At 54.0% G+C, this 12,192-nt stretch overlaps 1 protein-coding gene across 1 annotated transcript in view; it reads right to left on the bottom strand.

The window, feature by feature from the left end:
* FRAS1 (Fraser extracellular matrix complex subunit 1) overlaps positions 1 to 12,192 on the bottom strand; it is a gene marked incomplete at its 5' end in the record, with an annotated part of 282,197 nt that overhangs the window by 56,476 nt on the left and 213,529 nt on the right. The window contains 3 exons of the mRNA XM_081333331.1: positions 2,198 to 2,542; positions 5,115 to 5,361; positions 12,026 to 12,188. Coding sequence (XP_081189457.1) covers positions 2,198 to 2,542; positions 5,115 to 5,361; positions 12,026 to 12,188 — 755 coding nt within the window. The remainder of the gene's footprint in view (positions 1 to 2,197; positions 2,543 to 5,114; positions 5,362 to 12,025; positions 12,189 to 12,192) is intronic.

Raw genomic sequence — 12,192 nt, 5'->3', positions numbered from 1 at the left:
TATTGATATAGATAGATCAATCTATTGATATAGATATTGATATATTCATATATATATATATATATATATATATATATATATATATATATATATATATATATATATATATATATATATATATATATATATATATATATATATATATATATATATATATATATATATATATATATATATATGTCAGAATCCATTTATATTCCATTCCTAAACCCCTATCTGTGCAACCCTAAATCTCACCCCTTACTGGATTCTGCCATTCCCAAGGAGGAGAAGAGAAGGTGTTAATTGGCCATCCCTATCCATTAGATGCAAGGTTGTTTATTCAGCCTGCCTGCAGGCCATCATCAAAGACCAGGGAAAGAACCTTTGAACTGAGAAGAACAAAGAAAGAGGGGTGCGTGTGAAGAGATTCTGGTTTGTATCTTCAATTGGAATTTGAAGGGGAGGAAGCAAATGTTGTAAATGCATGGAAATCCTCTTTTCCCATGGAAGGTTTTGACACATGAAACTTAATTGATCCGGGACTGACCAAATGGACTGAGGGGAGGGGTTTTTACTTGGGGACACTTTAAAAGAATCAATCTGCGATACAGTTTCCAGATCCTGTCCAGATTATCCACTGTCAGTCATGTTTTAGTAAAAGTTCCTGCTTGGACAATCCTGTCTCCAAGAGTTCTTCTTTCCTAAGATGTGCATTGGGGTGGGTCCTGACATTATATATAGATATATGATAGATTGATATATTCAGATAGATATAAATATTGATATAGATATTGATAGAAATATTGATATAGATGATAGATTTAGATATTGATATATTGATAGAGATATTGATAGAGATATTGATAGATTGATAAATATTATTAGATAAATAGATAGATAGATAGATAGATAGATAGATAGATAGATAGATAGATAGATAGATAGATAGATAGATAGAGGTTTCTTTACAGATTCCACCCCCACCCCCACCCCCGCCAATACCAACTAATCACAAGTTCAAAGAGCTGAGTTGGGCTAACTTTAAATGTAAGTGTTCTCCCATTAAGTGGGCATCCCAGAAACCAGCCCGATTCCATACATTGTGCAGGTAGTTCTCGTCTTAATGACCACAATTGAGCCCAAAATTTCTGTGGCTAAGCAAGGCAATTGTTAAGTGAGTTTTTGTCAAGCATAGGAAATCAGGAGCCAAGGCAGTTCAAATGAATACGGGTTTATTGCAAGCTGAAGCTCTCTGTGAGAATCTGAACTACTAACCGTCAACAACAAATTTGCGTTAGGTAAGAGTCAATGGCACTCAAGGTGGGCTGGACTTTGATCTTTTCTGAGTACAAAGGTACTCAAGACTGATGACATGCTTGACCTCCCCCCCACCAGGCTCAGCCTAATCATCTACAGTTTTGCCCCATTTTATGACCTTTTTGCCTCAGTTGTTAAGTGAATCACTGGAGCTGTTACGTAAATCATGTAGTGGTTAAGGAAATCGGGCTTCTTTCGCTTGTTAGAAGTCTCCTGGGAAGGTTACAAATGGTGACTGCGCAACCCCAGGACAATGCAACTGCCAGAAACACATGCCAGTTGCCGAGCACCCAAATTCTGATCACATGACCCTAGGGATGCTGCAATGGTCATAAGTGTGAAAAGTGGTCATGTCCCTTTTTTCAGTGGTGTTCTAACTTCAAATGGTCACTGAACAAATGGTTGTAAGCCAAGGACCATGTGTATACCATGTTTCCCCGAAAATAAGACCGGGTCTTTTTTTTTTTGCTTCCAAAAGAGGCACCAGATCTTACCAGTCCACTTCTTCTGGGACTGAAGGAGCAGCTGATTCAATCCATAACTCGGTTGTTGGCTGCAGAGGCCTTCCGGAAAGGCCTGTGACTGAGAAATGCAGGCCTGGCTGCAGAAGACGCCTCAGAAGAGGTGGGCTTGTGAGGAGAGGTAAGTGGATACAGGGTGCATGGGGCAGATCCACACCCCCACCTCAGCTTGATTTTTAAGTGTGTGCCTCACCCCAAATCTAGGGCTTATTTTGGGGGGTAGGGCTTATATTAGGCCCACCCCCCAAAAAATCAAGCTAGGGCTTATTTTCGGGGTAGGTCTTACCTTCGGGAAAACAGGGGTACTTTTTTTGTGCATTAAATGTAAACGGGATAATACAACATACTGCAAGAGAGAAATAATTCCCGCATTATACCTGCATCCTCGCTAATGCTAAAAGTTGCGCTTCTGAGCGATACAGTAGAAGCATCATTGGGACCGCTGATCAGAACTTTAGCCGAAGCGATGCTTCCAAGACGAGCATTCTCGGACGCATCGGTGAGAGCAACTGCAAATTCTTCCTCCTCTTCGTATTCGCTGTCGTCAACCAGCTTCACATCGCAAGTTGTCATTGTGACACCAGGCCCCAAGACGACCCGATACTCATTGGACATTCCCCGGGACTTAAAGTCTGAGCCAGACTCCAGGGCGTATGCGCTGCTGCCTTTGGCAGTTTTGGAGATGGTGTAGCATATGGCAGAGACGATGCTGCTAGAATCCCCTACAATATATTGCAGAAAAAAAAGAATACTGCTTATTTTTTCGTATTAAAAATGATCAAGAAACATACTTCTCGCGCGATTCGTTTGCTAAAATGTAAGGTTTTTTTCTTAAAAGTAATCGTAATTATATCTCGATCATGGGTATGTTGAAAAAGAAGCAGGTAATTCGGAATGAAATTACCGTATATACTTGAGTATAAGCCGACTCGAGTATAAGCCGAGACCCCCAATTTCACCCCCAAAAACTGGAAAAAGTTATTGACTCGAGTATAAGCCGATCCGCCGTTCTGCAAGCCTCTGCCGCCAGCAGAGGCTCGATCCGCCATTTTGCAAGCCTGAATACACAGGAATACCCTGTGTGGCCGCGGCTCTCGGGGAAGCCCTGGCTGTCCGCTTCCTCGCTCCACGCTGCCATTCGGGGCCCGCGCGTTCCCCGGGCAAATCGCGGCGCCCAGCAGGCGAGGAAACACGCCCGCTCCAGTCGCCCCCCCTTCCCTCAGGAGATGCGAAGCAAGTGACCGCCCGGAGCTTACCGAGGACTTGCGCGCGGCCGAGGCTTCGGTGCTTCCAGGATCGCGCGCACCTCTCCCAAGCCGCCGCCGTCCGGAGACCTGCCGAAGTTTGGGGAGGTTTGGGGAGGTGCGCGCGCACCTCCCCAAACCTCCCCAAACGTCGGCAGGTCTCCGGACCTCCGCGCCCTGCCTGCCTGCTTCTTTCCGCAGCGGAAAGAAGCAGGCAGGCAGGGCGCGGAGAAACGGAGACCTGCCGACCTTTGGGGAGGTTTGGGCGCCTCCCCAAACGTCGGCAGGTCTCCGTTCCTCCGCGCAGACCTGCCGACGTTTGGGGAGGTTTGGGCGCCTCCCCAAACCTCCCCAAACGTCGGCAGGTCTCCGTTCCTCCTGCCGACGTTTGGGGAGGTTTGGGCGCCTCCCCAAACGTCGGCAGGTCTCCGTTCCTCCGCGCAGACCTGCCGACGTTTGGGGAGGTTTGGGCGCCTCCCCAAACCTCCCCAAACGTCGGCAGGTCTCCGTTCCTCCTGCCGACGTTTGGGGAGGTTTGGGCGCCTCCCCAAACCTCCCCAAACGTCGGCAGGTCTCCGTTCCTCCGCACAGACCTGCCGACGTTTGGGGAGGTTTGGGCGCCTCCCCAAACCTCGGCAGGTCTCCGTTCCTCCTGCCGACGTTTGGGGAGGTTTGGGCGCCTCCCCAAACCTCCCCAAACGTCGGCAGGTCTCCGTTCCTCCGCGCAGACCTGCCGACGTTTGGGGAGGTTTGGGTGCCTCCCCAAACCTCCCCAAACGTCGGCAGGTCTCCGTTCCTCCTGCCGACGTTTGGGGAGGTTTGGGCGCCTCCCCAAACCTCCCCAAACGTCGGCAGGTCTCCGTTCCTCCGCACAGACCTGCCGACGTTTGGGGAGGTTTGGGCGCCTCCCCAAACCTCCCCAAACGTCGGCAGGTCTCCGTTCCTCCTGCCGACGTTTGGGGAGGTTTGGGCGCCTCCCCAAACCTCCCCAAACGTCGGCAGGTCTCCGTTCCTCCGCGCAGACCTGCCGACGTTTGGGGAGGTTTGGGCGCCTCCCCAAACCTCCCCAAACGTCGGCAGGTCTCCGTTCCTCCTGCCGACGTTTGGGGAGGTTTGGGCGCCTCCCCAAACCTCCCCAAACGTCGGCAGGTCTCCGTTCCTCCGCGTAGACCTGCCGACGTTTGGGGAGGTTTGGGCGCCTCCCCAAACCTCCCCAAACGTCGGCAGTTCTCCGTTCCTCCGCGCAGACCTGCCGACGTTTGGGGAGGTTTGGGCGCCTCCCCAAACCTCCGCAGGTCTCCGTTCCTCCTGCCGACGTTTGGGGAGGTTTGGGCGCCTCCCCAAACCTCCCCAAACGTCGGCAGGTCTCCGTTCCTCCGCGCCCTGCCTGCCTGCTTCTTTCCGCTGCGGAAAGAAGCAGGCAGGCAAGGCGCGGAGGTCCGGAGACCTGCCGACGTTTGGGGAGGTTTGGGGAGGTGCGCGCGCACCTCCCCAAACCTCCCCAAACTTCGGCAGGTCTCCGGATGGCGGTGGCTTGGGAGAGGTGCGCGCGATCCCGGAAGCACCAAAGCCTCGGCCGAGCACAAGTCCTCGGTAAGTTTTTTTGTTGACTGGAGTATAAGCCGAAGTGGAATTTTTCAGCCCAAAAAGTGGGCTGAAAAATTCGGCTTATACTCAAGTATATACGGTAGTTTCTTAATGAATTGTATCTGTTTAAGGTTGAAGAAGGAGAATACAATTCGGAAAAGGGAAGATCAAAGAAATGTATGATTAATTAATATACCAGTTATGGAATTATCAAAATTGATCATTACGGACTGTTAATTAATTATTATTGTGGGTTTTTTTCAAATATATATAAACCAAGAGAACATGCTGTACACCAGACACTGGAGATTGTTATTGTAAAAAAAACCCAATCAAATGTTGTTGCTTTTTAACAAAAACAATGGAAATTTTGGACTCAATTCTGATCGTTAAGTCGAGGACTCTCTGCAGCCTGAACTAAACACGACTGCCTTCTATGGGCAGTTCCTCTGTGTCAACAAACCTTTCCTCTCAATGGGGATGGGGAGGATGCCGGCACTCTCACTGGTGTGGTAGACCGTCTTGTCAAACTGGAGGGTGGGCTCATCTTCTGCATCGTTAATGAAGACTTGGGTTTCAGTCATGTCCCCCAGCAAGGCATACGCTGGCATACTCAGCTCAACGGTGAAACTCTCTACCCCTTCAAAGACGGCATCATCGTTGATAACAATGGTGCAGGTTTTGAAGTCTTCCCATTCATCAAATTGCACCTGGATGGGATGAAAAGTGAGAGCAGGGCTGGGCATGGACTTCACCCAGAGGTGGAGAAAGGTATTCCAAAGTCAGTGAATACTCCGTCTTTACTAGGACTGACAGATTTGATTTCGGCTCAGTGCTATGCAGATGAGCATCAGGATAGTGAAACGTTTTTTTTTAAGACTTGTAATAATCTCGGCTCTGAGTATGGGTCAAATCAAACCTTTAACTGCCAGTCTTAAGCACGCGTGGTTCACGCTTCTGTCAAAGCTCGTCCTGCAGCAAGCAGGGCAAAATGCCGAACACAGGAACGAGAGACTTCCGATGCGATCTGCAAGCACTTTATTCTTCAAGGCAACAGCCGCAACAAGAAACAAAGCCAGCGTTGGCCGCTATCTGCAGCCAACGCTATTATATACACACTCAAAACCCCCACCCATACTCCACCCAAACACGCCCACGCCCTCCCATTCCCTATAACTGCCCCACCCCACCCCTACGAATCCCTTTGCTCGCCGCCCAACCAGGTAAGCCTCCTCTCGCGCGTTGCCGTCACCGTGCTCCACCCCCTCACCAACTCCCTGCCGTGCCCTACTCCGAAACCCCCTGTGGTCATTTACACCCGAAGCTCCTAGCCACCCAGGCACCGCGGCGGGAAGGAGCTTGTCCCCTAACGAATCCCCCGTAGGTCCCGAACCCCCCCCGACCGCCGTGAGTGGACCCGAGCCTCCGCCGGTCAGCCGTGCGGAGGCGGACGACCGGGGCGGCGGCGCGGCCTCCCGGGCCCTCCGAGCCGCCGACGCGCCGCCAGTCAAAGTCAGCTGTTGCGCGGCGGAGAAGGAGGACAGCTGAAGCGACGGCGCAGCCTCCCGAACCTTCCGAGCCGCCGCCGAGCCGCCAAGCACAGTCAGCTGTTGTGCGGCGGGGGAGGAGGACAGCTGAAGCGACGGCGCAGCCTCCCGAACCTTCCGAGCCGCCGCCGAGCCGCCAAGCACAGTCAGCTGTTGTGCGGCGGGGGAGGAGGACGGCTGAAGCGGCGGCGCGGCCTCCCGAGCCTCCCGGGCCGCCGACGCGCCGCCAGGCGTTGTCAGCTGGTGTGCGGCGTCGGGTGAGGGCGGCGGAAACGGCGACGCGGCCCCTGGAGTCTCCCAGGCCGCTACAGAGCCGCAGTTCCCCGAGGAGGCAGGCTGGTCCAGCGGGCGGTAGGCGGGGGTCGCCGGGGAGGCGGAGGGACCCCCCCTCGAGTGTCAGGCTCCCGAGGCCCGACATGCTGCCCCCTCTACCAGGGGCCCACCTGGAACGCAAGAAGAGAGAGGTGAGTGCTCCGTTATGTGGCCTGCTGTCCCCCCCTGGATCCCTCTCGGCTTCCCTGGATGTTTTTGGTGGAACGCACGGAGAAGGCGTGGTGCGCACACATCCCCATCCCGCACCCAGGTGGCCTCCTCCATGGGGTATCCCTTCCAGAGCACTAAGTACTGCACTCGTCCCCTCCGTTTCCGGGAGTCCAAGATCTCCTGTACCTCGTAGTGGTTGCCGTATACAGGCCCAGGGCCGCCCTCCCCCACTGCCACAGAGGCAGTTGTAGCAGGTTTCAGCAGGCTACTGTGGAAGACGGGGTGTATCTTCCCAAGGAGGGGGGGTAGCCGCAACCTGACGGTGACAGGGTTTACCACTTGTATAACTCGGAATGGGCCGAGATATTTGGGGCCTAACTTTTTGCAGGGCACCTGTAGCCGCAGGTACTTCGTGGAGAGGTACACAAGATCACCTACTTTAGGGAGTGCAAATGGCCGTCTCTTTTTGTCTGCCTGCTCTTTATACGTTTCTGTAACCCGCTCTAACGCCTTCTTTGCCACCCCCCACACTTCTTCCAACTGGTGCATCCACTCCCCAGGTGTGCAGGATGCCGGGGCACCCTGTTCACAACCGGCAATGGGGACGAATTCATAACCTGAGACTACTTTAAAGGGGGAGAAGCCAGTGCTGCTATGCACTGCGTTGTTGTAGGCTACTTCCGCAAAGGTCAGCAGATTCGCCCATTCAGACTGCTGATATGAGACGTAGCAACGCAGGTATCGCTCCACCGCCGCGTTTGCACGTTCTGCAGCTCCATTTGTGCTTGGGTGATACGCCGAGCTCAGGCCCTGTGTTGCTCCAATATAACGCACGAAGTCCCTCCAGAACCGGGCCGTGAACTGTACCCCACGGTCGGAGATGATACGTCGTGGCACCCCGTGGAGACGATATATATGTTGGACAAACAGCCAGGCCAGTCGACGGGCTGAAGGCAACCCCTTGCAGGGGATAAAGTGGGCTTGTTTCGAGAACAAGTCTATTACTGTCCACAAAACGTTATATCCCCTGCTTTCCGGTAGCTCGACCACAAAGTCCATGGCAATGTCCTGCCAGGGTCGTATGGGGTCTGCCACCTGTTGCAGAAGACCCGCCGGTTTGTTAGTAGAGGACTTCGTGGTTGTGCAAATGCGGCACCTCCGCACGTAACTTTCAATATCTCGTATCATGGTCGGCCACCAAAACTGGCGGCGGGCCAGATGCAGGGTCTTCACGAACCCGTAATGACCTGCCTGCCTGGCGTCATGGCATTGATAGAGCGCTTGATCCCGTGCCGCTGCAGGCACATACAGCCTGGCCCCGTGCCAAGCTAAGCCATCCCGCAACAAGAGGGTGTCGGGGTGCGCCTGTGCCCATTCATCAGTCGCCAAAGCCCCCTTACAGGTCCGCAGGAAACCGTCTGTCACGACATTGGCCTTGTGCTCCGTCTCCTCTACCGGGCGGGGCGGCGGTACCAGTGCCTGTACTACCTCCTCTTTCCGACAATCGTACTGTGGTAGCCGAGATAAGGCATCCGCCAGGAAATTTCTACCCCCGGGCACATACTTGAGGCGAAACCGGAAGCGTTGAAAATATTGGGCCCACCGTACGTGTTTCGGAGACAGACGGCGGGGTGTCTGCAGGGCTTCCAAGTTTTTATGGTCCGTCCAAACCTCGAACTCCTGGCTAGCCCCCTCCAGAAGATGTCTCCAAGTCCCCAAGGCCCAGCGGACCGCGAAGGCCTCTTTCTCCCAGATAGCCCAAGCCCTCTCCGCGGTTGTTAGCTTCTTGGAGGCGTAAGCGCAGGGCCGTAATCCTCCCATTGCATGCCGTTGCAGAAGGACAGCTCCAACAGCCACATCGCTTGCGTCAGCCTGTACTACGTAGGGCAGGTCAGGGTTCGGGTGTTGTAGGACGGGCTCCTTAGCAAATTGCGCCTTGAGCGCCTCAAAAGCCCGCTGGCATGTAGTGGTCCACGCAAGCTTCTGCCCTGGCCGCGGCAATGTTGCCAACTGTTTAGTCCGCAGTAGATCCGTGAGCGGCAGGGCAATGGAAGCGAAGTGTGGAATAAATTGTCGATAAAAGTTAGCAAAGCCTAGAAAGCTCTGCAATTGTTTCCGGGTCCGTGGGGCCTGCCACTGTTGGATAGCCTCCACCTTCCCCGGGTCCATCTCCACCCCGTTGGAGGACACCCGATATCCCAAATAGTCCAGCCGGGGCTTGTGAAACTCACATTTAGAGAGCTTCACATATAACTGGGCGTCCCTCAGCTTGGTCAGCACACTCCGGACTAAGGCGACATGCTCCTCCAGCGTTGACGAATATATGAGGATGTCATCAAGATAGACTAGGACCCCCCGGTACAAATGGTCATGCAGGACTTGGTTGATCAACTGCATGAAGACCGCGGGGGCTCCTTGCAGTCCAAACGGCATTACCCTAAACTGAAAGCTCCCCAACGGGCAGTTAAAAGCCGTCTTCCATTCATCACCAGTTTTAATCCGGACACGGTAGTACGCCTCCCTGAGATCTAACTTGGTGAACACCCGGCCCGTAGCCAAATGAGCTAAAAGGTCCTTCACCAAAGGGAGGGGGTACAAGTGCTCTACACATACCGCGTTAACCCCCCGATAATCAACGCACAGTCTTAGGGTCCCGTCTTTCTTTTCCCTGAACAAGACAGGGGCCGCCATCTTAGACCGAGCGGGCTGGATGAACCCCCTCCGCAGGTTCTTGTCTATGTATTGACGAAGCTCCTGCATCTCCCGGGGTGCCATTGCGTACATGCGGGGTTTCGGCAGTTTTGCCCCCGGCTCCAGTTCAATAGCGCAGTCCGTCGGGCGGTGGGGTGGCAAGACATCACATTCCTTCTCATCGAAGACATCTGCGAGATCGCTGTACTCCCGTGGCACCTGTGTCTCAAACTCAGTTCCCACCCCAGCGGCCCCCTCTGGCCCACCAATCCCCTCCGGACCCATGAAGGAATGCTTTGCAGGAGGCTGGGGCCCTGTCCCGAGACGGAGGTGTCGGCATCCCCCCTCCCACCAAACCGTGGGGCCCCACCTGTCCAACCACGTAAGCCCCAGGATAACCGCCTCCGTCATAGACGGCACCACGACAAACCAGAGAGTCTCCCAGTGTGTACCCAACTCCATTCTCACCGGTGCCGTTACATGCGTAATAGGTGCTCCACCCAAAAGGGACCCGTCTACCTGCTGAAATCGGATAGGTTTGGGGAGCCGTTGAAGGGGGATACCGGCCTCCCTTGCCATCACCAGGCTAATGAGGCAGCGCGTGCTGCCTGTATCAACCAAAGCCCTACACTCCCTCCTCTCGCCTGTTCGTGGGCTTATCAACACCACAGGCAGCACAAAAGGGCACACCGGAGCGCTTACCATCGGGTCCTCTCCGAACTCGTGATCCTCAGACCCATCGGATGTGCCATTGCGTACATGCGGGACTGCTCGTTACCTCCGCTACGACCGGGGCGGCGGCGCGGCCTCCCGGGCCCTCCGAGCCGCCGACGCGCCGCCAGTCAAAGTCAGCTGTTGCGCGGCGGAGAAGGAGGACAGCTGAAGCGACGGCGCAGCCTCCCGAACCTTCCGAGCCGCCGCCGAGCCGCCAAGCACAGTCAGCTGTTGTGCGGCGGGGGAGGAGGACGGCTGAAGCGGCGGCGCGGCCTCCCGAGCCTCCCGGGCCGCCGACGCGCCGCCAGGCGTTGTCAGCTGGTGTGCGGCGTCGGGCGAGGGCGGCGGAAACGGCGACGCGGCCCCTGGAGTCTCCCAGGCCGCTACAGAGCCGCAGTTCCCCGAGGAGGCAGGCTGGTCCAGCGGGCGGTAGGCGGGGGTCACCGGGGAGGCGGAGGGACCCCCCCTCGAGTGTCAGGCTCCCGAGGCCCGACAGCTTCATTAGTCACATCCCATGATACACTTCCCCTTGCCATTGAAATACTAGAGCTCGGGTCTCATGGATCGAGATAAAATTTAAACTTTCCAAACATCCCCAGACAGTGGTATGTAGCAACTGTCTCAGTGAGTGCCCTCCGAACATGTGGACTTCAATTCCCATAATCCCTCAGCCACAAGGGCTATTGTGTTTTGAAGCCACTCATTCAGAGAATGTTCCGGTTGCCCACTCAAGTTCCCTCTTCCTGAACGCAGGGTAAGAAATTCCCTTTTATAGGTCTCGATTTCAGTATAGCTGGGGTACTCTGGCATGAGCTTTTGAGTTCCCTAAGGCTAGCCAGGGGTTCCCCAAACTTGGCAATTTTAAGTTCTGTGAACTTCAACTCACCTTTTAAGACTTGTGGACTTCAACTCCCAGAATTCCATGGCTGGTTGAGGAATTCTGGGAGTTGAAGTCCACAAGTCTTAAAGTTGCCAAGTTTGGAGACCTCTGCCACAAACAGCCAGAAGCTTGATCTTCAGTGATGATTGTTGCCTCAACATAATTTCCTGATCATGCTAGGAGGTAGTCTAGCCCAGAGCTTTTCAACCAGTGGTACGGGTACCACCTGTGGTACCTTGGCACCTGGCAGGTGGTACGCGACCATCCTAGAAAAGTGGTAGCAGGGGAGGGGAATGAGCTGAACCAGTGGCAGCACTGCACAAGCCTGAGCGAGAGACGGCTGGAGCTACAGGGCTCAGCAGAAGCGCCAGGATCAGCCCTTCTTCGTGGCTGTCAGGGCTCAGTGGAAGCACCAGGATCAGCGCCAGGATCCAGCTGGAGCTCGGTGCTGATCCTGGTGCTTCTGAGCCCAGAAGAAGCGCTGATCAGCTGGAATGTTGCAGCATCTCCAGGGTCTTGTGATTTACATTCAGATGCTTGGCACCTGATTCATATTTATGATGGTCACAGTGTCCCAGGGTCATGTGCAGTGACCAAAACCTGCTGCAACCACCCAGCAGACAGGGGGGGTGGAATAAAAACCAAACACAAACCCCCACCCCACCCCACCCCTGCTGCCAATCCTCAACAGAAATGCTCACAACAATGAAAACCTTGGACAGGAGAAACAGCGCCGCCGGGCGGGCAGGCAGGCGTCTTGCTCGGCTGTGGCTTGGGGGGCACTTTTTTCAATGCCACTGTAACTTTGAACAGTCACTAAGCAAATTATTGTAAGTTGAGGACTACCTGTACTTCATCATTTTTTTTCCTTTTTTTGGTCATCAAGTTTTTGACACCTTGCTAGCGACTGGTGGTACTCGGATGTTGCCATATCCTAAAAGTGGTACAATGGGTGAAAAGGTTGAAAAGCCCTGGTCTAGCCCAGTGTTCCTTAAATTGAGACAAGCCTTTTGGTTCCAGAACTTCTACTGGGCTATACAATAAATTTCCTGCACCCACCTGGCTAGCGAATTCAAGGTAGTCCTGTTCCCCTGGCTGAGAACTTGAACCGGAGGTGGCCGTTCCCTGTTCTGTGCGGCACAGGACAATAGCATATTGTTTGAGGTTTCCTGCCCTCTTCACAGCCACACTGATGGAACCGGCCTTTTCACTGATGTTGTAGCTGG

The sequence above is a fragment of the Vipera berus genome, assembly GCF_964194415.1.
Source record: "Vipera berus genome assembly, chromosome: 7".
NCBI classification, from domain to species: domain Eukaryota; kingdom Metazoa; phylum Chordata; class Lepidosauria; order Squamata; family Viperidae; genus Vipera; species Vipera berus.
Note: the sequence above shows the minus strand (reverse complement) of the source record. Positions and strands in the feature narration are given on the sequence as shown.